The sequence below is a fragment of the Anopheles merus genome, chromosome 3R (assembly GCF_017562075.2).
Source record: "Anopheles merus strain MAF chromosome 3R, AmerM5.1, whole genome shotgun sequence".
NCBI lineage: Eukaryota > Metazoa > Arthropoda > Insecta > Diptera > Culicidae > Anopheles > Anopheles merus.
The window spans coordinates 30,894,054-30,918,987 of NC_054084.1; the positions used below are offsets into that span (position 1 = coordinate 30,894,054).

General features: G+C 47.1%; 6 protein-coding genes across 10 annotated transcripts; 3 read left to right on the plus strand and 3 right to left on the minus strand.

Moving 5' to 3' along the window:
• Positions 1-3: 3 nt before the first annotated feature.
• Positions 4-1,515, plus strand: LOC121595581. The gene is made up of 3 exons (XM_041919649.1): positions 4-631; positions 700-1,030; positions 1,110-1,515. Exons 1-3 carry the CDS (start codon positions 181-183, stop codon positions 1,306-1,308), a joined length of 981 nt encoding a protein of 326 aa, XP_041775583.1. The 5' UTR covers positions 4-180; the 3' UTR covers positions 1,309-1,515.
• LOC121595582 (adenylate kinase isoenzyme 1) lies at positions 1,333-6,639 on the minus strand. Of its 3 annotated transcripts, none has more exons than XM_041919651.1 (7): positions 6,454-6,639; positions 5,322-5,878; positions 3,997-4,131; positions 3,426-3,700; positions 3,262-3,346; positions 2,109-2,258; positions 1,333-1,972 (listed from the first exon to the last, which is right to left on the minus strand). In XM_041919651.1, the coding sequence occupies exons 2-7, from the start codon at positions 5,322-5,324 to the stop codon at positions 1,889-1,891; spliced, it is 732 nt and encodes a 243-aa protein (XP_041775585.1). In that variant the 5' UTR covers positions 5,325-5,878; positions 6,454-6,639; the 3' UTR covers positions 1,333-1,888. The 3 variants fall into 3 exon arrangements, with proteins under 3 accessions (XP_041775585.1, XP_041775586.1, XP_041775587.1); XM_041919652.1 differs by lacking the exon at positions 6,454-6,639 and adding an exon at positions 6,025-6,084; XM_041919653.1 differs by lacking the exon at positions 3,997-4,131 and having other exon boundaries at positions 6,454-6,626.
• LOC121595583 (dynein light chain Tctex-type protein 2B-like) lies at positions 2,564-3,264 on the plus strand. Its single transcript, XM_041919654.1, has 2 exons — positions 2,564-2,649; positions 2,717-3,264. The coding sequence occupies exons 1-2, from the start codon at positions 2,612-2,614 to the stop codon at positions 3,210-3,212; spliced, it is 534 nt and encodes a 177-aa protein (XP_041775588.1). The 5' UTR covers positions 2,564-2,611; the 3' UTR covers positions 3,213-3,264.
• Positions 6,640-7,290: 651 nt separating the features above from the next.
• LOC121595418 (adenylate kinase isoenzyme 5) lies at positions 7,291-15,778 on the minus strand. Of its 3 annotated transcripts, none has more exons than XM_041919384.1 (10): positions 15,291-15,778; positions 11,710-11,874; positions 11,494-11,604; positions 10,331-10,473; positions 9,726-9,908; positions 9,529-9,637; positions 9,126-9,447; positions 8,835-9,051; positions 8,596-8,760; positions 7,291-8,256 (listed from the first exon to the last, which is right to left on the minus strand). In XM_041919384.1, exons 1-10 carry the CDS (start codon positions 15,388-15,390, stop codon positions 7,876-7,878), a joined length of 1,896 nt encoding a protein of 631 aa, XP_041775318.1. In that variant the 5' UTR covers positions 15,391-15,778; the 3' UTR covers positions 7,291-7,875. The 3 variants fall into 3 exon arrangements, with proteins under 3 accessions (XP_041775318.1, XP_041775317.1, XP_041775316.1); XM_041919383.1 differs by lacking the exon at positions 15,291-15,778 and adding exons at positions 12,036-12,377; positions 14,707-14,870 and having other exon boundaries at positions 9,126-9,637; XM_041919382.1 differs by having other exon boundaries at positions 9,126-9,637.
• Positions 15,347-24,824, plus strand: LOC121595419 (general transcription factor 3C polypeptide 5). The gene is made up of 3 exons (XM_041919386.1): positions 15,347-15,361; positions 23,207-23,429; positions 23,493-24,824. Exons 2-3 carry the CDS (start codon positions 23,298-23,300, stop codon positions 24,756-24,758), a joined length of 1,398 nt encoding a protein of 465 aa, XP_041775320.1. The 5' UTR covers positions 15,347-15,361; positions 23,207-23,297; the 3' UTR covers positions 24,759-24,824.
• On the minus strand, positions 19,645-23,156 carry LOC121595420 (trithorax group protein osa-like). Its single transcript, XM_041919387.1, has one exon. The coding sequence runs from the start codon at positions 22,790-22,792 to the stop codon at positions 21,164-21,166; it is 1,629 nt and encodes a 542-aa protein (XP_041775321.1). The 5' UTR covers positions 22,793-23,156; the 3' UTR covers positions 19,645-21,163.
• Positions 24,825-24,934: the final 110 nt, after the last annotated feature.

Below are 24,934 nucleotides of genomic sequence, written 5' to 3' on the forward strand. Positions count from 1 at the left end.
CTTATGCGCTACGATTTCATGGTGACATTTCATGATGACAGTGACGGCTATTGAGCTGTCCTTCACTGTGTGACGCACTGTCACTCTCACTCACTCAGTCTCAATGTCATGCACTAACTACGCGGGAGAGCGTCGTTTTCATACGATCACTGCACGCTTCACTTGCTTGCTCACCACGCTATGCGCTTGACAGTGGTACTAGCGGCGCTGGTGCTTTCGCACCACCCACCAGAGGGAGCCACCGATCGGCAGTGTGAAGCGAACGCGCGCAAAATTGTGCACCGGTTTTATCCACTGCGTCACTGCCAGCGATCGAATCGTACCGTGATCGGGCTTGTTAATGTACAATCCGTTCGCGAGTGTGCTGACTACGCACGGGATAAGCAGGGGCTGGCGTTTAACTTTGCGCCGATCAAGCGCAACAACACCAACTGGTACGATGTGGTTAGACAGCGGGAGCAAAATCAATCGACCGTGTCGTCATGGAAACCGGTGCCGCCGCGCGTTGCTTCGTTTGGGTTTGAAGATTTCTACAACTGCCACGTGCTCGACTGTCCCGAGTATCGGAACCTGTCGACGATTGTCAACGACACGCGGTTCGATTACTACACGCTTTATGCGCGACTGTTGCGTAAGTAGGACGCTTAGAGTGTATGTGTGTGAATGAATCTTTTCGTGAACTCCTGTGTTTTGTCGCAGCTGCTGGCAATGCCACCTGTATACCATCGATCGGGATGTTCCTGTTCGAGGACACGAAGCTAAACTACTCGAATGCGTACAACGCCTGTGTCAGTGCTGGCGGTAGTCTTGCGCATATTGCCAGCGATGCCAGGACGTTTCAGCTGTCTAAGTACATCGCAAGCCTTCCGGAGACGAATTTTACGACGAACAACGCCACTGACACCACCTCTGCAGTTGAGCCACTGTACTATGTGGGGCTAAACGAGACGATGAAAAATCGATTCTTCACATCTGCCGACGAACGGTTAGATTGTTTCCGATTTCGTGCGTGGGCTCCTGGCCATCCAGCGTTAGTATAGTAACATCTATGTATACATCTTTGTGTTATGTTTGTTTATCATTTGAGTTTTTAACTCTAATCTTTGCAGAAGGAATCGCACTTCTCCCAGCTGTGCCGCACTCACCGACGAAGGTTCCTGGAAGGTTTCCAACTGCAATCGAACCTTACCGTACATCTGTGAGCTGCACACATCGGGACCCGCTCTCTACGCACCGAGACTGAAACGAAAATGCTTCGTCAAGCGTCCCAACAACCGAATCGCTCCTTCGCGTCACGTTACAACGTGACAGCACAAATGAAAGAAACATTGCTTAAATAAGACATAAATTTATTAACTCATTCTTTTCGGCTCTCGGTGCAGCGAACCGACTAATCGAGAACGCCTTCTAGAACGCTTTTCTTTGGCTTTAGAGCTCTGTATGCAAAACGACGGTCAAAACACGACAAAACACTGATTGATTGAGCAGTGGGTACGCTACGCTAAATAAATTCAACACGAACGCTTCCCGACACATCGGCTCCGAAGAGAACCCCCCAGAAGAGCAGCCACACAATTTTGTCCTACTGTCTTAACAGCTATTATTGAAATTGATAAGCGTATTTTGTTTTGGTTTCATTGCCGGTTTGCCGCTCCGTCATTCTGCTACCTGTCATGTCTTGGGGGGGTTTGCTGTTGCTGCTGTTGCTGCTGCTCTCATATCTGTGCAGCTCGCACACCGTGTTTTATAAATAAACGCTACTATATCGCCACCGAGCGACCGACGTGTCGCTCGTACGGTCGACGAATGATTGTGCAGAAACGGGGATGCTTGGATTGCATGCGCTGATAAAGCAGCAGAAAATTTGGACCGTGGGTAGGGGGGGCGTTTACTTCTTCTTCGATGCAAGCAGCTCATCGATCGACTTCTCCACATCGGCAAAGATTTCTTCCGGCGCACGCTCGGCGTTGATCTGTTTCGAAGGAAGAAACAACGGTTAAAATCATTGAATTCCCCCCGAGCACCTTTTGTCAAGCGCTTGGTATGAATTACGGCGCAGTGTGATGCAGATTGCATACAGAAAGGCGAACAAAAGTCGATGTACTTACCCTCCTCAGCTGGGTGGGATACTGGACCAGAATCTTTTCCGTGTTCTCCCGGAAGGTGGCGATACGAGTCTTCAGTGTTTCCTCGTTATCGTCCGCACGAACCGTTGACGACTCAGCCGCTCGCTTCATGATACGTGCCACCAGCGTTTCCTATCGTACAAAAACAAAATAGAAACACGTTGAAAGTTCCTCTATTGACCTATATGTTTCAAAACATTGTCTTGCAATTGAAAGCATTGCCAACGCCCGACAGACCGCTTACATAACACATTCGCAAACACACACAGCCCTGAAACTGTTGTCCATGATCGACATCGTCCTGACATGATGTTAATTGCCATTTTTAGTATTTACCCATCGCAATCGATTCCATAAGACCTTGGGCATTTTTGTTGGAATAAAGTGCATGTGCAGCTTTGCAGCAAATGCACAGCGCCGCGGAGTGTCAGTTGCAGTGGAAATTCGATACTATTCACCTCGCCCAGTATCCTATCCCGTGAAAGATGACGACTTGGGGAGGCATGAAAATGGGCTCCAAGCCGTAAGTTTCCTGAGGTATCTAAAAAAACTCCCCTTTTTAAGCCCTATTTTTCTCCATTTCAAAACAGTGGACAAAAAGGAGAAAAACAAGCACCGATACGCTTCACGGACACGCTAACGGCTGCCCTAGCGAACCGAAAGAACAAGTACAAAGACGTGTCGAAGGATCTCAACAGTCTGATCAACCGCGAAGAGCTCGACGACGAGATCTTTGTGCCGAACTACAACATACGCAAGATCAAGGCGATGATTGCGCGCGTCGTCAAGCAGCAGTTTGTCGTGCGCAACGAGGACGGCGATCTGCTCACGTGGGTGTACAATCCGGAGAAAAACCTCGAGATGAGCCAATCGATCGCGAAGGCGGTAAAAGATCGGCTGCGCAATCTCGCGCTGCCCCGCTACCGGATCGTGTGCTTCTGCTCGATCGTGGAGAAGCAGCTGCAGGGCCTGCACTACAAGATGAAGTACATTCTCGACCCGTACATGGACAACTACGTGCAGCACGTGCACGATGGGGCCATCTTCTGGATCATCACGACCGCGTTTCTTGTGCACAAAGACTAAAACGAACGCGTGCAGGAGGTGGTTACAAGCATATCAGGCGTCTACTTACATTCGAGCACTCAAAGTACAGGATGATGTCGACCGGCGCGATAAACTTCTCAAACTCCGGTCCCTGGGCAGGTTCACGTGGATAGCTGAGAATCAATAGTAAAAAGGTCCAGTGTCAGTGTTTCGCTGTCCTTTTAAAGTCCTTGTCCCACTTCGACTACTCACCCATCGATCAGATAGCCGACGGTACCGTTCAGCGCCTTCACCATGGCAGCCTCCAGCAGCTTCAGCACCGTCTCGTTCGGCACCAGAATGCCCTGCCGCATCATGTCCTGCAGCTCCTTGCCCTTGTCCGAGCCGGACGCGACCTCATCGCGCAGCAGATCGCCGGTGCTGAAGTGCGAGAAGTTGTACTTGGCGACGATCTTCGCACACTGCGTACCCTTGCCACAGCCCGGGCCACCCAGGACCCAGATGATCGGTACGTTGGCTTCACGCATCTAAACAGGTTGTGAAAATTAAAGGAAAAAATCAACTCATTTTAGAAACAAATTTAAGTAGCGAAATTGTAATCTTTTTTGAGTGGATTAGTTTATAGATCGAAAAAAAAACAAGCCATTACGTAGAGGCCTGATGCTGACTGAGCGGTACACGAGTGTTTCTTTCAAGCGCACCTGCCCTGCCCGAGGCCGATCATTAGGTTAAGGTTTTGGGGCATAAGAGAAGAAAGCAAAAGCACTGGGCGGGAAGTGGTAAGAGCAGATACAAACGGCCAACAGCTTGAGGTGTAACTTACGTGGCCAGTCGGGACGCCACCAGCGTTCGGTACCTGTACCGCCGGTGAGCTGCTTCCGGATGGTGGCGTGGACGTACTAGCCTTCTCCTTTGCCTTGGATTCTTGCTCCAGCGCCATCTGATGGCACATGAATAACTACATCGCGCAGCACAATGCGGATGAACGGGACAGTACAATGAACGGAGGGATCAATCAAACCAGCATGACATGATGGAGATGAAGAAGGGATCAACAATAGGAATTTGAGGTCACGCATTACCTAACTGCTAAACTAATGATATTTCCCGCCTTGAGCATCACTCTCCTATCGATCGAGGGAGTGATCTACTCAACAACAACATTCAAAATAAATTTGATCTATTTTCAACACATTTCCAACACGACACAATGTAGCTTAATCAATTGCCCGCTAGCGCTCGACCGACGCTCAATTTCACACGCTATTAAGGACGGGCGCTGCTGCATTTTTCAACAGCCAACTTTTACGAAAATAGTACCGATTGTGCCGATAAAGGTCTCACCATCTGCCTGCCATCCTATATTTACATAATCAGGGCAACAACAACAACAAAAAAAACACAAAAAAAGGATTCAACGGTAGCTCTTCCTTCGCCTCCGTAAGATCTAAGATAATGAATAAGCTAACATTAAAATTTCACTTTTCACTGCCAACCGTAGGGGTTGGCCTGCGTTTGTCGTGATGGTACTATGGGAGGTCAACATTTCATGCCTTGAACACGGTTCGGCGGGCGTATTTTTAGACACACCAGACACAAGAAAACACGGTCGTGTTCGAAAGATTGTGCGCTTTTTGGTTAGATTCAACCACAAACAAACCTCATCCGACTGGCCTTGGTTAGCTTATTAGCTTAGCAAGGGAGTTCCCTTCTGCTTTAACGGGCTACGTTAATGACACCGCGGTAAAATTCCTTTAGGTTCATGGGCCTACTGCCCTTGGGGCTATCATTGTTCAGGGTTCACAGTGTGTGGAAAAATCACCCGTTCGGAATACCATTCAGCAGCGTTCGTTACGTAACCGTGCTGGTGGTAGACTTGTTGGCTCATGGGGTTGGCCACTCCAATCAACACACACAAGACGTTAGGTCAAGTCTCATTGCACACGATAAGCGCACGTGAGCGCTGGCTAATGATCGGTAGAGGCGTTTAATGCACAAACGAATCAAGAACAAACTCCCGCCTTTAATGCACACAAAATAAGGACAGAAAAAAAGTAACGGAATGCACTAAAAATCCAACCCAACACACCAAACGAACAACCGAAACATTGGGTCACACACTTTGGGTCCCATTCGCCATTCACTCACCATTATGACGAACTTTGCGAGGCTTGCTTGCTGCACGAAATCCACAAGTAATACTAAACGCAAGCACGGCGTGAACTGAGCTTCTTCTCTAGCTCGACCGGGTTTCGGAACTGAATTTGCGAAAAACCTTCTCGCTCACTATCTCTATCTCTAATACGACTTGCGGCGCGCAATTTGTTTGCGTTTCGCGCTAGTGTGCGTGCGTTTGCGGGGTTGCGCTTGTTTTAGCGAGCAAACAACATTGGGGAAGGTAAGGGCAGCGTGTAACCAGGCTTGATCAGTTCACGCGGTGGCGGTGTCGGTGACGTGGGTTTTGTTTTATTTTTAATTCAACGCTGCGGCCAGTCGAATCTCGTTCTCTCGCTCTCGAGCGTTCGTTCCGCTTCTCGTTAACGTTGCGCGTTGGTTGGCAATTTGCGTATGCACGCGAGCGCTTATGCGTGCGGAAGTCGCTGTAGTGGTGAGGTTGCGCGCTAAGTAGTGGTAATTGGCGTCAGTTATGATCAAGCGGTGAACGATCCGTATCGGAGAGCGAGTCGCGCGTCTGAAATGCGATACTGAAAATGAGAAGAAAATAGATTATGCTTCAACGGCGATGTAATATGCGAAATTATTGCATAATTTGTTACACAACATTGTACCACAAATAATGATTTATTTTCGGTATTGATTTCATTTTTTAACACAGCTTTAATTTTTCCACCTTTTTGAAATTCCAAATCGGTGCCAATTTTGTCGGAGTAGAATGTCCCCTTTCTCGAGAATGTTTACATGCCAAGAGGGAAATCACTACTGGCACGGTATTTTTTTATTGTGCGGAGTGACACACAATTTTCAAGGACAAAATTTCCTCTCTCTCTCTCTCTCTCTCTCTCTCTCTCTCTCTTCCTCTTCCCACACATAGTTACCCGAGGCGTGTAGAATTTTCCTTCGAACACTATAAAACCTCCGTTGGACGACCGATAAAAGGAAGTTGGATTCCGTTTAGGACAACGATATCGATCAAACCTCAAAGTTTTTGATAAAAGTGCCATCTTCTAGCAAATCACTTCCCCTTTTAAATTCCATTTATTTTTCGCATTGTAACATTAAAACATTGCACAACACAAGGATCGTGCTGTGAACAACTTACCTCCAATAAATCACAGCACAGCGGATCACTTCTGCGGGTCAATTTTGAGCAATTTCTTTACACTAACTACACCCCCTTGTGATGCACAAAACAGCCTACTGCTCTTTTTCGGTGAGCTATAAAATCAACCTACTTGCACCGTGAAACGCTAATATTTCCGCTCCACAACCCAACCAACGAGAGGTTTGTTTACATCAGCACTGCATTTAAACTGAGATGAGCAGGAAATGCGGTTTTTTCTCAGAAAAAAGACCATTTTCTCCCCATGCTCATCCATCCGGCCAATACTATTACATGCATTGTCATCGACTATATTGCCATTTGAGATGAAAGCGTAAAGAAGGAAACAAAAGCGATACAGAAAGGAAAGCAGAGAGAGCGTGAAAGAGAGAAAATGATTAATCCATCACGTGAGTAAAGTCTCCACAGCTTGTGGACACCAAAAGAGACACAGAACATACACAGCTTGTGGACACCAAAAGAGACACAGGACATACACAGACAAAAGTTTAAAGTGTGAGAGCGAATGAGACGGATGGCAGAGTTTTCTTTTACTTTGCTTTGTTTTGGAGAATGCGCAATAGCAGAAAAGGGTTATTGTTTCTTTGTATCCTCCTCTCGGCGGTATTGATATATTTAAATCATTCATAATTTCACGGCCTAATGGAAGGCGTCCTTGGAGTGGTAGTTACTCAACTCTCCAATGGGTGAGTGTGTCTGTGTGTGTGTGTAGAGTTTCTTTATTCATTCACAATTTAATAACGCAAAATAGATAAAACCCGTTTTTTATTATAATAATTTCTAACGAAAATGCTAGAAGAGTTTAGATTTTTGATATCGTTTTATTACGTTACATGACAATTTAAATGCTGTAAATCAAAACCTTTGCATCTTTTCAATCATTTAAAATGTACTGATTACTTCTTTCATTGAATAAAAAATAATAACACCTTTTTTAGTGTCCTCTCTGCACTAATATACTACCAAAAAAAACGAGATATCTGTAAAATATCTGTCTACCGTCTAACAAATCTGTTTTCCTCTTTGCACGAATGAACAACTACAAAGGATAACACATCTTTCCAACATCTTTCTAACGTTTGACATCCCCTTCCCCTATTTCTTTACTGTCCCTTCCAATACCTCTTCCGTTTGGCACACCAATGCCAATGCATAAGCAACGAACCCTTTCCCCCCCCCCCCCCCGAACACCTGTTTCATTCACCTGTTTGTTCATTTTTGTTTTGTTAAAGCTGTTTTGGACTCCGTTACGTCCAGAACCGAACCAGGGAAAGCGCTTTTGAAGCGCACCCTCACTAACATACCTCCTACCAACTGCTCGAATGTCGTTTGTACTTATTGCATACTCCACCACCACTATTGCTGCTGCTGCTGCTGCTACTACTTCTACCTTCACCCCTTCTAGATGTGCGAATCTATCGGATAGCTGTCCGCTTCCTCGAGCATGTTGCGGAAATTGGGCCGTCCATTGGGGACGTACCCATTTTTGGCCGGCTGGATCCCCACCTTCCCACTGCCCGGCAGATGCCCGTTGGCCAGGCTGACGTGGTGGCTGATCGTCGGCACCGCACCGGGCATGTCCGCGTCGAGATCCTGTACGATCGCGTCCATGCTGTCGGTGCGCTGCGATCGCTGCAGCACCGTCTTGAACGTGCCGATCTGTACCGGCGGTATGTCCCCGGTGGAGTCAGGCCGGTCGGAGTTCAACACCCGCTCCACGTTGACGCGCACAATCCGCTCGAACTCGCGCTGTACCGTGGGACTGTCCGTGTCACCGTCAACCTTGAACGAGAAAGGGGAGAGAGAGAGAGGGAGCCACCGACGGGCGGTTGAGTTGTGAGGGTCTGGAGAGGGGCTAATTTGAGTGGCGTGCGAAGGTGTATGTGTGTGTGTGTGTACGAAGGGTGAATAATACAACCAAAAACAACTCCGGCGGAAGGACACACAAGTTCCGAATGATTAATAATGTATTTGCTGAAATTGATGGTATGCCGTGGGTGGTGGAGTTTCCCGAGGGCGTTCCTTGACTTTGCAGTGCAGATGGGGACGTTAGCGTGGAGTGGGGCAGAGAAAAAAAAGAGAACCAAAAAAAAAAAACATTCTGACACACTTGCTACTTACGATGGTGAGCCGACCCGCGGTATCCATCTCTTTGAGCATCGGCAGCGTCAGCTCCCGGAACAGTTCCAACCGTCGGCGGAAGGAGGACACGGTATCGTCCAACCGGCCCCGGCCAAGCTGCAGCTTCGAGCAGTCCAGCAGCACGATAGGAGGCTTTTGATTGTACTGTAAAGAGAAGGATAATTAGAGCGAACTTCGTACACTTCTTCGAACAAGATCCTGCTGCGAAAGTCCCCTACCTTCCGTTCGAAATCAGCGACCTGCTCCATATCCCTCGGGTACCCATCGATGATGACACCCCGCCGGTCCGCCAACTGCATCAGCTGGCTGTGGATCAGGGCATCGAGCGACTTCTTCGGCACCATCTCACCCGCCGTTATTGCTTCCTTCACTGCGTAGTTATCCGATCCAACACGTGGTCCCGATTCGGCCACCGCGCGTAGCGTTCGTCCCACACTGGCGCAACCCAAGAACGCTCATTATTAGCAGGAAAGTATTTTTGCGAAGGACAAGAGCTCTACACCACTCACCTGAAATGACCCCAGCCCGGATTGCTGCCGACCGCCTTCAGACACAGCATCGCCTTATTGCTTCCCGGCCCACCAATCACCCAGATGACGGGCGGTGGTACGGCTGCCCGTGGCCGAAAGCGCTCCGGCGACACGGCCGTAGCCGTCTCGCCCGTCATGATGCCCGTCAACGCCGTCTGGTGCAGGCTCGTGCGGGACTGCTGCCGGTGCAGCAGCCCGTGCGACGTCGGGCGCGCCATCATCGGGCCGGCCGGCGGGTTCGGACGGACCGGCGGCGGAGACGTGCGGGCATGGTTTAACTCTACTTGATGTGCGGGTGGAGCTGCAATGACCTTAGGTTGACTAGGTGCCGTGTCTACACTAACTATACTGCCGGGTATGTCATCTACGCCCCTGCCCATACCTGCGACTCCGTTCAACAGTGCTTCCTGATTTTCTTGCGCACCGAGTATGTCGAGTACGGCGGTGCGGAAGTCTTTGTACACCTCCGACGGCGATCGTTCACCGTTTATCTAGTGGACGAAGAATTTGTAATAAATCAGTAGAAATACTTTGGATAAACACTTTAGCAGCTATCTAAAGAATGAACATCCTGCTTACCGCGATCAACATATCGCTCTGATCGAAGTAGTCCGCCACCGGCATCACATTCCTGAAGAAGTTCTCCAGCTCCATCTTGGCCAGCGACAGCACCACGTGGCCCAGCTTGGCACCGTAATCGATCTGCTTCTGTAGGACGGCCTGGCGCCAGGATATGAGTATCACACCGTTAATTACCTGGATCTGGATAACGAGAGAGAAAGGGAAAACCACATGATCGCTGGACCCTTTTGATGTGTATGTGCTCCCTCCATCCAAGGTTAGACAAACGACCAAACCAGTAAGGCCAGAATCAATTGAATATCTATTCATAGTCAACCAATGTAAGGGTCTGGACTCAACGGGACGAACGCACATCATTTACCAGGGAGGAGTGTGGAGTGCGGAGTGGTTTAATGACTTTGACAAACAAACTGTCAGCAGCTTGTATCAAGCGGATCAAGCATTGGTATTGTTCGAGGAAATTTGCATTCTAACGTATCGATTGATTTTTGGAGCATGTGAGTTTAGTGTGCTCGTATCTCCAATGTACTGAACAGACCGTTGTTTGGTAACTTACTGATGTTAAGATATGATCTTAAGCCTAATTCCCAGTAATATCGTACCTTCTCGGAGTACTCGACGACGTCCCGCATCGATCGGGGATATCCGGACACCAGGTAGGTTTTGGCGGCGGGTGACATTTTCATTTCCAGCATCAGCACCTCGGTGACCGTGCGCGAGGAAAGCTGGGAGAAGTCTTGCATATCTGTGGATAAAGGAAAAGCTACCGTGTTACAACAAAAACCATTTTGATGCTTCCGTCAACCAAATCCGTCAGCAACGCGTCAAGAAGCTTCGCTCCAAGACCTTGGGACGTGCCTCCTTCCCTGGGCGAGGAGCGGGGATTTGATGTCCAACGCAACCGAACAAAAGCGGTATGGTAATGTGGCGTATCCGGTTAAATGATTGTGTTAGGTGCGCTATTTGACCTTAATCAATATTTGATTAATTTATCAACTCCCGGGCTGCCCCAGCAACCGCGCAATCCACCACCCGAACTGACGAAAGCAAATCAAGGGCTATTGGAAATCGATCGAGTCCGGTTTCGGTCCTCGGTCCTGGTTCGATACAGGACAGATAGGAAGGGACGCTCAGACAAGGAAATGGTTACTTCTTGTCCATGAAAAGTTCATGCCGCAATTATCCTTCCCTTGAGGACGTGCACTTGGACAGTGGACAGTGCCGGAGGCCTACTTCTGCAAGAGAGACAGTTTGCCTGTCAGGGCCGGGGGCATTGGCCATTGGATGGCATTGTGACCCGATGGTGGAGTATCATAGGCAAATTGGAGAAATAATTACTGGAAGAGTATTGATTTTGTTACGTTTCTGCGAAAGTTATTTGTCTCGCTCGTTGGCAACGTTGGACATCTCAACAAAGTCCTCGGTCCTTTTTTTGTACATTTAAGGATTTTCCAGGATTTAAACTGAAGTAAAAGCATTAATTTTAGCAGGAGATCAGTCAATGTGTTTGGTTTTATTGGACATAGCTATCGTTCACTTGGGCAGGTCCCTGGTGGTACAGTCGCCAGCTCGCACGACTTAACAACATACCAGACAAGAGTTCAAGGCCCGTATGGACCGAATCTATAATATCTATTACTCGCTATCCTATTAAAGGTATTTTAATCATAACATGATAGTTCAAGCCCACGTGTCCATATCACCAGACCTAGACCAACAACGGATAAACAACGAAGAGTCAGAAGATAAAATGGTGCCCACTTACCATTCCCGATGGCGTACTGTTGCAGCAGGTCCATCATGTTGATGTGCGTAACACCGCGGCGCTCCTGCATCAGAGTATCGCAGTGCGTTACTTTACCACTACCGGGGCCACCTAGTTTACACCCATAGCAAGACAGAGAGAAAGAGGAAAAAAGGCCAATTAATATGACCGCATTTTGGACGTATCAGCTCCACGTGTGGTGTGTTCATCCATTACCTAGCACGAATATGACGGGCACCTTCGGTGGATCGAACTTCACCTTGCCGGTGTTCTGCATCCCGGTTATGGCACTTTTCGGCGTGCGTACCACAGCGGAGCGCGAGCTTGGCCCACCGCCTTTCCAGTCTGGGTCCTCTATGTCGGACGCACTGTTGTTTTTTTCTACCACAGAAGAAAGGGGAAATTAAGAACAGTGTTTTTGTTGATATTTTTCCAAGAAAACTTTCAAATAAATGTGTATAAAATTAAATATCTTTCCCCGGAAAGAACCAAGCCACATAGGATCATACGCACGAACGATTCAGCCCCTTCGTATAGCTTACCTGTATCTAGACAAATACCCATTATCCATTCGAGTTAATTGTTATGTGCGAAAGGTGTTTTTATGAAATCAATTTAGATGCAGCCGATGACGATGATGTACCGCGATACACACGCACATACCAAACGCACCCACCCCAAACGCACGATCACGAGGAAATTGCATCAATGGAAGTGATCAAACGATTATCGCACCCGGACACCACTACTAGTTGCCGGTAGTAGTTTCCTCCCGTTCACGTACTGTACATTCATGTTCACTTGTTTTCGCTTTTTATTATTATTGTACTTTTCTATTTGATGTTTTGATGTTCTTATGTTCTGTAACTGATACTGGCAGCCAGCTAGCCACAGAGAAAAAGGTAAAACTCCCACAATGATAGTGTGTGTGTGTGTTTGGGACCCAACCCACCAACCAACCAACCAACCAACCAACGAACCGTACGTCATCGCGGTCCAACCACGAAACACCACTTAATTGCTATTTGTCTATCCGGAAGGTCTGTGCACGCGGCGCTCCATGTACATATACGAAGCGGACGACACCCTCCGGTGGGTGGGCCCGGGTAGGGTCGAGCCACTTGCGGGCGCCTACCTTTTCCCGTTTCCTTCTTTTCATTTTGCTCCGTCCGTTTGTCCAGCACGCAGGAGTAAACACAATTATAACTCGATGAAAGTGACATTATTCTGTCAAAACAAACCATCAAGTCTGATTGGGCACGGGCATGGGTGCAACACATTAAATGGAGAAGAGGGGCGAGGGGGGAGAGGAAGTAGGGTGGGATAAACGGGGTCGTGTTGTTTTTCACGACAGTTTCCCCGGGAAATACGCGACCAAAACACGCACCAAAGTTTACATGCAGGCAGATGCAGCAGATACGGAAAGGATCAGATGATTCATTATTAGCTTTAGCGATGGTAGATGAGGGACGGCCTGGTGGTTTATTCGACAAAAGCGCGAGGTTTCTACAAGATCCGCAGCGGATCAATTCTCTTATTCGGATCGACGTCTTTGAGTTGTATCCATATTGCCTTAACGATTGCGAGTCGTAATAAGAACGTTGGTGGTAGGCTGTAATGAATAAAAGACATCCAGAAATCCAGGAATAATACACTCTTCTCAATGACTGCGAGGAACAGTTACGCCTAGGAAGAAGTATACGTTTAGCAGTCGTGTTAGGGTTCTTAACTCCCAAGGAACCTTTGGAAAAGAGGCCTCATTTTGAAAATAAACTACATTTTCCTCCAATACCATGATTTATCATGTATTTGTCTTATTTTCTAAGGCACAAACAGGCATTGAGATAAGGGGTCTTCCACGAAGTTTTTACTCATTTCCAAGGTTTTGTAGATTTTTGTTTTTTTGAATATTTTTGAACAGATTCTACGGATTATCTCAACCTTTTATAGAACATTTTGGTTTTGGGACGAATTCTGAATTCTGCAAGCTTCTTAGGGAAACCCTGCAATCATATGAAGCATAAAGAGATAAAGAGGAGATGGGGAAGCAAGAGGGTGAAAAGTAAACGGCATCAAACATTCACCATGTTATGGCTTCGAGAAGTCATTCCTACCAGAACCGCATTGAACACGCGAGACAGGTTCCGTACGTACTACCCGTACCACGAGCCCACTCACGCGTTACTCATCGTTCACAGCGTGATCCCGGCACGACCCGTCATAAATCCACGATTCCACCGGACACAAAGCGACGACAAAGGGAGCGAATCAAATGTAAGTCTAAAACAATCAAACATTGATGGCATTATGCTGGCATTCCAGTACATTCCAGCACATTTGGCCCGGTGCCAGGAGATCCTAAGGTCCGGTGCCGGGCGATGCGGTGGTGAGGACTGCGAAAAGAATGAGCTATTGAAGAGTGAAAATCCAACGCCCTGGATTGGTAAATTAGTTTTGCTTCACCTTTATAAATTTTAAACAGCTCTCATTCACGTTTCATGAGACTTGTTATGAGACAAGGTTGGCCGAGTGGTGGCTTTCGTAACGGCTGAATTGAAATTCTGTTTAAAATTTTCAATCCACGCCACGCGTCGCACCTATCAGCGCCTACTGATCTACCAGTGTACACACGAGTAATTGTACGTTTTCTCTTGTGGCGCTTCAATCAGCGCCTTTCCACAGACACACACACGCATACGCGGGGCTTTAAACATGATCACCGGCGGGTTCGCTTCTTGGGCCATTAGAAGAACTATTTTTCACGCATTAACCGAGCGAATTCAGGGCGGCTAATGGACGCGCTCAATGGGGAGATTACTAACATAATCCGCTCGGCAAACACAACTACACACACACACACATGCACGCACATAAATTCACATAGCACACAGTTAGCTTAATATCCGTTCCGCTCAGTCACCGAATAAGCTTCCACACGATGACACGATGAAAAATCGATACGTTTTCATTCAATCCGCCCCAGGCGACGGTGGAGCGGAGAACGCCGCCGAAGCCACTGCGAGGACGCGAGGATCACGAACACGGCATTCGAGGGTCGGTGGCTTGGGTTCGTCATGGCATCGCGCTGCGTCACTGATTGCCATTTCGAACCATGATAGCTTATTCAGTCTCAAGATAAACTCCTGGAAAGCTGCCGTTTTTTTTTTTGAAGGTTTTCAAGATCACCATCAAAACGTCGAAGATCACACCCACCAATAAGAAAAACTTGGACAACGTACTCCCGCGTAAGCGCACTTAAACACCCGGAACCCAGCGGGTTGTGTCACGCGAACAAAAAAAAAAAAACACACACACACACAGGACGCAAACGCGGACCGACGGTGCGCACCGTAGGACATGCCGACTCTCACTGTTTTGCCGTTGGCGATGGCGGTTGCTTTTTTACCGCCGCAGGAACGCGCAGCCCTGCAGTTGAATAATTGATCCTCGCCGGAGGAAGTGTTTCGGAGGAGGAGACACATGCGGCGATGGCGTGTGATACGTACTGAACACTCTCTCTCTCTCTCTCTCTCTCTCTCTCTCTCGCGTATTCCTGTGTGTGAATCATCTACAGACACAAGTGCACGGTGTGTCCTAGTATCATATCCTTTCACTTGCTATGTCCTTTCACCTTCGCCCGTGTGTCTGTGGTGATGTGGTGATGTGGTCAGCGTCGGGGAATGTGTACGATGACACACAGTAGTGACAGTGACTATGACCTGGGAGTCTTAGTAGGCAGTGAAAGTGTGCGTTTATGTGTGTGGGAGAGCGAGAGCACGACAGCTGCCGATACTTACCACCGAGCCGATGGAGCCCCTGGGAAGGACGTTCCCGCTGGACAGTGGACCCAATTTTTGCATCATCCAAGGTAAGCGACGATCCTTTATAGCCGTACATCCGGTTCCGGGACGCTCTGTTTTTTTATGCTTATTTGTTTGCGTAGGGTAAAAACTTTCATCTTTCTCTGTGGTGTACTTTATTTTTCCTGAGTTTCTGAGCGTCTCTGTTTGCAGATGCTAAAATATGTACTAAGTGCATCAGCGCCGATCGAGAGCACTTGGCTAGTACAACAACGAAACTGAAGGTTCTTTCGGGTTTTTTTTTGCTCCTGCTGCTGCTGCTGTTTGCTGTTTGCTGTTCAAAATTCAATAAATAATTTTAAATACCCTGGAACTGCTCCAGATGGTTTGGATGGTTCCATCTTCACCCTCTCTGCCCGGGTTCTCCTTCCTCGTCTTTTCGCTGTTTGCTCCATTACTAACAGATATCGTTCCATGTTACTTGGATGGATCGATTGATTCTAATGACAATTTTCAACACCCTTTTCGCTTCGCTGGAGGCCATGAAACTGATAATGAGACAAATAGAGAGAGAAATAGATAGAGGGAGGAAGGCAGAGAAAGGGGAAAACTCGGTGAGAAAAATGGTGTGTTCTGTCCCATGGTTCACACAACACCTTGCGTCCGGTGGGTACCGTCGTCTAGCGTTCTCAGACCTCAGCCCAAAACACCAGCCCTTGGCCACTTCGTGACAGGTCCAGTTTGCCGTGCCGAGACTTTCAGAGGGGGTGTGAGTTTTCTCCGACCTAATTACAGCGGGTATCATCGTTTAAACAGACGATTTTAGGGCTCGGGTTTTTATGATTTCGTGCCATGTGCTGCACGCGCTGTTGCTAGTGGTTAAACACTATGATTTACGGCGGAAAGGGGCGGCCCTTTCGTAACGGGGCAATCTGGAAAGGAGAGGGGGAGAGGGAAGGAGATGAAGTGAGTCGTCCAGAGGACAATTTAAAATTATCCGTATCGGCTGAAGGACGCTGCGTAAGCGAACGCGTAGCATTGACCTCGTCAGCTTTTTGTGAGAGGGAAAGTGTTGGCGCGCAGTTGGTGTGTTGAACGGTATTTTTAAAATTCACTTTGAAATTCGTTTGGCTGAATATTTGTTTAATTATGCTACATTAGCTTTCATATTTTGTTCCTTTTTCTCAAATCATTTTAAACCAATTCGTCCGCCTCTATCTTGTCCGTAAAGCAAGCAGCTCTAATAAACGATCGTTTCGCCCATATGGAAAGACATTAACGTGTCCATTATTCAATAGCAGTCCATAGCACCCCGACCCCGACCGAGCGGGAGGACTTTTCAAGGACCTCACCATGTGCGATTCTTCCCGTGGTGCATAATTCAACGCACCAAACTTCTTGCATTCGAAAGCGTCTGAAAATTGAAGGAAAGGGATAAGAAAAAGAAAATCTTTCCACGCGCGCTTTCCATCCTTCGTTTTCCGTGTTCTTGGGATTTCCCTTTAGGGCAGACAAAAAAAAAGGGAAGAGGTAAAGACGACACACACCGTTATCCGTCTGCCGGCCGTCGGTTTTATTATTGATGTGTGTCAACTAGGTACTGAGCGGTGGATTAAGTTATGGTCGGTAACAGGGCTGGTGGTTTGGGAGGCAAGTGTGGCAGCAGTGTTTGACTAATTCCTGAAATAGACCCGGTTCATGGTAATTGGAGCAGTGGATTTAAGTTAATATGAGAGTTTTGTTTTTGAGTATTTTTTTATTTAACTTTTTGATACTTCCAATCAGCAAAGAAGCTGAAAATGAATAATGTTTTGTTCGCAAAAAATATTTTTTTAATTATTTTTCTATAAAAATGTTATCATAGCTTCCCTACAAGCATAGTAGAAGGTGTACACTAAAAAAGTCCTAAATTTAAAACAAGATACCGAAATGATCAGTATCATAGCGGATGCAGTAGTAGGATAGGAGTAGACATTGTATCGGTTGGTTGTTCCAACGGCCGGACAGATTCATGTAAAACTTTTGGATCGGCAAAAAAAAGAAAACCGGTTTCAGCACCACCATCACATGATCAGGATAAATTATGAAAAGTTTTGTTCCAGTTCTAGGCCCAATATTGGTGCAGGATTGGAATAGATTCAGGATCAGTACAGGGGACCGGTACAGGCTTGACATCAGTTCAAGGTCCTGTATAGATTCGGGATCAGTTTCAAGACATGTTGTAATGGGTTTAGGAGATAGCTACGGTCGCCATGTAATGTGATGATCGTACAAACGTTACAACTGCGAACTTTTCAACACTTGATCGTCCATGCGATCATAGAAAATCCAGAAGGGGTTTCCCTTACTGGAAACGTTGGAGTTTAGAAGCCTTACCTTAGAGTTCTAGTTTAGAAGATAAGTGGAACATAACTCTTGAAATCGGAACTGTTGAAACAAGTTGGAAGGCGAAGTTTTTGGGCAGCGTAACGTCCTATCTTGACAGTCCGAATGAGTCTGACTTCCACGGTCGGAATTGGTTTTATTTATACTCAATATGTTCGGTACATTTGGTTTTGGAATGTGTTTTTATCCCAAATAAAGGTTATTGATATGAGGTGCAATTTATACATTGTATCGGAGTGAGGTGTCTGTCATTATGTGCCTATGCTGCGCTTTTAGTGTTTTTACGAAGGATCTGGAAACTATAAACTGTTCTAGCCAAAGAACGGGTGCGTTCGTCGATCTTTGCCTACACTGCGCTTTTAGCAATAAATTGCTATGCGTTCTCTGCGTTGTTCACTTTGCTACAATTTTTTTTCTATGGACGGTATGGTCTGGGTATGTTGCTATGGTGGGGATTGATATGATGAAATATAATGAATGTGTTGCAATAGTGTGGTTTGGCTTTCCGGAGTGTGTCACACTGTGTCTATCGCTGATAGTGTGGTTTATGATAAGTTCTGTTTAACAGATATGCTACAATGTAAAAGATCAGGGTCTGTGCCATAACCGTCCATGGGTTCAGGGAAGTCTGTTCCAGGACCGTTCGGATATGGGTTCGGGATCAATTGCTGGACTGATATGGGTTTGGAATCAATGTCTGGACTGATATGGGTTTGGGATCAGTTTCTAGGAGCGGGATGGGTTCAGGATATGTTCCAAGACCGATATGGGTTCGGATTAAATTCGAACAGCAGAATGGTTTCAGGATCTGTACCAGGACCGGCATAGATTCAGGAGCGATTCCAGGAATGTTAAGACTGTGGGATCATTTCCAAGATCGATGTAGGATTGTGATCAGTTACTGGACTGGCATGGGGTCTGTCTGTCAGGATCTGTTCTAGGACCGATATGCGTTCCGAATAAGTTCAAGAAGAGAAGAACTAGAAGTAAGAAGATGTTATGACTGTGGGACCACTTACATGATCGACACAGCATTGGGATCAGTTTCAGGACTGGCATGGGTTTGGGATCATTTCTAGGAGCGGAATGGGTTCAGGATATATTCCAAGACCGATATGGGTTTGTATTAAGTTCCAGCAGCGGAATGGTTTCATGATCAGTTCCAGGACCGGCATAGATTCAGGAGCTATTACAAGAATGTTATGACTGTGGGATCAGTTCCAATCAGCCACCTTCCCAAACTCGATCGAATTAGGGAGCGATCCTAGCAAAATGACATAAAATGGTGGTTTCCTTGGATGTTTTTTATAACATTTTTTTCAATATTGTACGCGTAACTTAGCAGGATACTCATGAAATAGAATGAAGCAACCGTTATATCTAGGCAACTGCAACTATCGTTCTTCTGCGATCGAGTTTGGGAAAGTGGCTGAATATCGATATAGGATTGTGATCAGTTTCAGGACTTGTTAAGGATCAATTCTAGGATCGGTTTGGATTCATGATCTATTCCAGAACTTATGTGGGTTTAGGACCCGGTCCAGGACCGCTATGGGTTCAGGATTAATTTCAGGATCGATATGGGTTAAGCAATAATTCCAGGAAATGTTTTGATTCAAAGTACCTATTTCCTAAGGAAATATACGCAGGAGGCCCAAAGCCTTTACAATAACACAAATAACAACAACAACAGTTTCAGAACCAGCTGGGATCGGTTCCAGCTCCGTTATGGATTCGGGATCAGTTTCGAATCCAGTATGAGTTTGAGCACACTTTCTTGGACAAGTTTCTTGTTTCTTTCAAACACACAAAACAAATTCAAGCAACTCATCTTTTTTTTTTTGGGTATTACTTTATTTTCGCATACGCGGTGAATCAAAAGGTGCTGCTTAGTAAATAAAACTCTTTTGCTATGTCACTTCAAAATACTCAAATTTGCAACTTGCTCCTGTTTCTGTAATTTTTCTTTTAAAACATACGTGCTAAAATCCTTACAACAATATGCTCAACTGTACTGTGACTTGCTAGCGCGAGTGCGGATGTGATGAGCGAGTGTGTTATGTTAATTATGGAAGCATTGCATTAAAACCGTTTTATAAAACCCAACTTCAAAATAGCTATTATCTTGCCTTGCATGATTAATGTGATGGTTAATATACTCAGCAAAAATGTTACATCTCAAATATTTCCCTTGTTTTTTTGTTTTGTTTTGTTCAACACCATACATTAAAGGTAGAATTCTACAAACTGTTTCCCAGCATTTGGGCTGGGCTGCAAAAGGAAAATACAACTTGGTTTTACAAATCTACGACACTTTGGCGACACGGAGGTTGACAAAAGTACAAGATCGCGGCATTACATCTCTCTAATAAAGTATTGTTATCGGTTTCGCTTACGATCTACCATGGTGTAAAGTTTGCTGACACTACGAAAAGTCGCCCCGCTTCCCTTTATTGGTACGCTTTTAAATGCTACATGCACATTAAGACACGACATTGCTAGAGAGAGAGACAAAATATATACTCATATCGCTCAGGTATAAAGTTTAGTGTAAAGAGATTCATCTAGGGAGGTTTATTTGTCATGGGGGGAGAGTAAATATATGCAATGGCTTTTCCGTTCCACGAAAGAGCATTTTCTTCAGATTTATATAAGAGACAGGGCGATGTTAGGTTGTAAAAGTAATGTTATGGCAACGTTACTAACGTCTCTGAAGAGAAAGACGATGCTAGAGAGCATGAAACAGTTCAATGAATAGCTATTAAATGGGTAGCATTTAATCAAGAAGATCACAACTGGGACATTCAACTGTTTCAAGAGTCAATTTCCAATGTAAACAGCAATAATTCAACGCTCCTGTGATGTTTTTCAACAGAGGACATATGTTTTGACAGCTGTGCTGTTGAAAAACATCTCTCAGAGCGTTGAATAATGGTATTAAGATTGGACACTGATCCGGAAAAACAGTGTAAAAACTGTAAATCTATTCAGAGGTTTGGTAGTTGGGTAAATGCGCATCATGAAAATAGGAGCTGCCCTATCCTTACGATGGTTGCTAGTTTGTTTCTAGTAATATTTCCCTACTCCATTGTTTATTATACTGTTAACAAAAGACTTAAAATCCCTGCTTCAAAGCGCTTCAGATAATAAAAGCTGATAAAGTAACAAAATCACATATGGCAAGGAATTATATCAATTGGCTCTAACGCGCCGTGTAAGATGCATTATTGAAGTTTTGTTTACCTTTTTTAAATGGCTGTGATTTGGAATCACGTGTGATGCAGTGCTTTCTTTTCAAAACTCGCTTCAGGTATGCGTTTTTGAGGTGATTGAGAATTCTTTTTGTTTGAAATTGCTTTAAAAAAATAAAATACTGGTGCTTTCGCTTGAAAATACTTTCGAAAAAGGGTCGATTTTGAATCGATAGTTAAAGGACTAGAAATTAGTTACAAAGATAAATAACAAAAACAACGTTCACTTCTTTTTTAAAAGCGTGCAATAAAAGACAAGAACACCGCACCAAGCGCCACCAACAGATTGGAGATTGGCGGCATGTTCGCACCGCTTGTAGTTTTAAACTGCGATGCAACGGCCGGAGTAACTGTTTCCGGTTGCGCTGGAGGTGCGGCACCACTGTTCGGTGCCAGTGACAGTGGTGGATTGTCCGGGTCGGCAATAAACTGTCCAGTTGCGTCGTACCGCCCCGGCGTAAACATCTGCGACAGTGGATCATACAAACCGGACTGGAAGATGTTGGTCTCGGCGATGTAACGGCCCGGTGTGAAAATGCCCGTCGCTGGATCATATTCACCCGGCGGTACGTACTGCCCGGTGGCCGGATAGTACTGACCGGGCGGTGGGATGTACTGTTTCGCGTTCGGATCGACTGTGGTCGTTTCCATGGGGTCCGTTTGTACGGGAACGTTTGGAGCGTTTGGATTCGCATTATCACTGGAACCGGGCATTGGAGCTAGCGGGACGTTGGATGATCCATCGGCTGTACCACTTGCTGGGGGTGAATTCGGTACGGGAGCAGCAGCTGCAACACCGGGGGACGTTTGAACTGGAGCGGCTGCCATTGCCGGGGCAGCACCTTCCACCGGTGCAGCACCGGCCGCGGCTGGGACATTATTAATGATGGTCACACCACCTCCTCCCGGCCCTTCCCGATAGCGTCCACGATCCTCCGGACGGAGGGCGTTGTACAGTGCGGACCCAGCAGCTCCAGCCAACAGGCCCGTGCCGATGCCGGCAGCAATACCGCCCACTCCCAGGCCCGAGCTCTGCGGTTTGTACGCACCGACCGGAATCGCTGCAATGGGGAATGATGGTTGCGGAGCATAGTTGACCGGTGGGGCATAACCACCACCCTGGAACGTGCCATGCGGTGCGCCGAATCCAGCGCCCTGTGGATGATACCCACCAGCCCCTCCGTATCCTCCCATCGGCTGTCCAAAGCTTCCCGGTTGGCCGAACCCGGGCTGACCGTACGATCCCGGCTGTCCAAAACCGGGCTGTCCCGGTCGGAAGCCTTGATTGCCCGGACTGTACATTGGCGGGGGCTCGTTAAAGCGGGAGTTCATGTTGGGATTGTTTGCGGCCGAGTACGGTGGCGGTGGTCCGTTCGAGTAAGGTGGTGGAGGACCTCCCGGTGCGGCATGGGTCTGGTGTGTGTTGCTGTGCTGCTGTACCGGATATGGTGGCTTCCCAGCGTTCGACTGTACCGGATATGGAGGTTTGGCGGCGTTTGACTGTACCGGGTAGGGAGGCGGTTTGTTGACGGCCGGTTGAGCCACGGAACCAGCCGGTTTGGCCTGATTGTTCACGTTCCAGCCAATGTTGCGCTGGTTCGAGGTATCGACCGGAGCAGACGGTTTCGGGGCCGGTTTCGGGGCCGGTTTCGATTGGTAGTTGCTGTAGCTCAAGCTGCCTGGATTGCTGTAACTCGTCGAGCTGGGTTTCGATACGCGCCCGGAAGAGGATGAGGATGAGGAGCTTTTACTGCGACTCTTTGTCTTGAGGGCGTCCGTCGATGGCAGCATGGTGGACACGGCCAGCAGTACGCAGAACGCGACCGCCTTCAGCCGCCTGCTTTCGTACCGTTTTTCCCACATGATTCTTCAAACGTACGCGCTTGCTGGCTGCGAAGTGCTGTCCACAATGTATTGATCGGTTTGGTTTAATTGGATTCAAGGGCTAGAAAATTCTTCACTCATGAGTCACTGGCAAACTACTTGAGAATCACACCACTTGCGCAAATCCCGATGATTGTCCGCAACGGATGGCTTGCTTACGTACGTACACTGTGTTGTTAATCAAGTTTTATTTCATTTCACTATTCAAAAATGCAACAATATTCCAAAGATGGTCCACAAATCACAAACACTGTATAAATAATGTGCAAATTTCTATGTTTTGTTTTGTATATGCGCATTTCTGCATTTGCGCAAATGCTGTTTTTCTCCCTCTCTCTCTCTCTCTCTCTCTCTCTCTCTCTTTTCTGCTGTTTTGCATGACATTTGCAGCAGCTGTCAAACTGCTCGGAGCTGTCATTTCGGGCGGTACAGAACAAACGTAAACAAACGCCGCTTTGTGGTGCTCCGGCAGAAGCACGAAAACATGGAATACAGTGCGAAAAATGCGTACCAGCATCAATTTCATCGCAATTTAGTGTGCGTCGTGTATCCCGGGATTGTGAAGAACCCCGACCGGATGATAGAAACGCTAGGAGGCATTCGAGAAATAAGTAACGTAAGTAAATGGGACGTCTTCCATTCGTTGGTTTTCTCATCACTAGGCTCCTTTATATTGCAGACTTTTGGGCAGGAAAAAAGACGCTTAGAGCTGCGCTTTCGGCCGGAGTGTATTTATTCCAAGCCAGCCTTTGGCGATGGCCGCCCAGCGACTGGGCTGCTGCTGAAGGTGGTCGTGCAGCGCCGCAAATCACAACCGGACTATCGGGCGGTCAGCTCGGTGCAGATTGCCGGCTGCGTACGGCGCATCTTCAATTTTGATTCGCTGTGCGATTTTCAACAACTGCCCGCCTTTCGCATGCCCGCTAGCGGGAAGGTAGAATGCGTGTACAGCGATATCGTGCCGAAGGGTGTCAACACCAAGAGCCCGCTGGAAAAGCCAACAACCATTCCGTTTTTCCTACCGCCCGTGTGCTTCAGTCGCACCGATTCGATCAACAGCTTTGTGCTGCGTGAACCGAAAACGCAGAAAATTTCCCCCATCGAGAGCACGTACCGGCGTCGGCGGCAGAAGTACGGCATCTACCATCCGTTTACGCTGACCGAGCCCGTGCCGGAGACGGCCAACGCACAGGCGCAGCACATGCTGACGTCGAAAATCATTTCCCCCGATGATGTGGAAAAGGTACGGGCCGCGTTCAAGGCACGCCCCATCTGGACCAAAAATGCGCTGGTCAACATCAACAGGCTCGTGATTAACAGTCAAACTCTGGGGCTGATTTTACCGTCGGTCGCCTTCTACTATGTAAACGGGCCGTGGCGTGGAACCTGGGTCCGGTATGGGTACGATCCGCGCAAGCACTTTGAGGCTCGGGTGTACCAGTTGCTGGACTTTCGCGTCCGCTCGATCGGTTCGCTGCACGAGTGTATTAAAATTAAGCGCCTGTCGCTGACCAAGATCAACTATCGAACGGCGGAACCGACGGCGGCGGTGAAGGAGGACGAACAGAACTTTATCAACTGTACGTTCGACGAGGACACCATCCCACCGTACCGGGTCATATTCTACCAGTACTGTGACATTCATCTGAAAAAGATACAAGAAATGCTGAAGAAGGTACCGTCGCCCAAGAGTGGTACGGTGTGCGATGAGCGGAATGGGTGGCTGCCGTACCGGTTCGACGATCAGTGTCGCAACATAATGATGGAGATTGTGCTGAACAATATCAGGCGGCTGCGGGAAGAGAACCCGGAAGCGTGCAGCGCGATGGAATCAGTCGAGGAGGATGACGATGAGGGAGATGAGGGGGAGGTGTCCGGATTCGAGGAGGATGACGAGGTGGAGACGGAAGGATTGCTTGATTCGTTGGATGATGTAACGGATTGAAATTATATTACTTGATCTTAAGATTCTATCGTCATAATAAATTTAAAACCTTTAATTTAAAACAAATTAGAAAAATTCCACGTGACCGTGCTGAGCATTTTGTACACTGAACAGTGCATTTTTACATAATTTTCTACACAAGTTCTTTTTGTGGAGTGCATCATCCTTCCAACCGT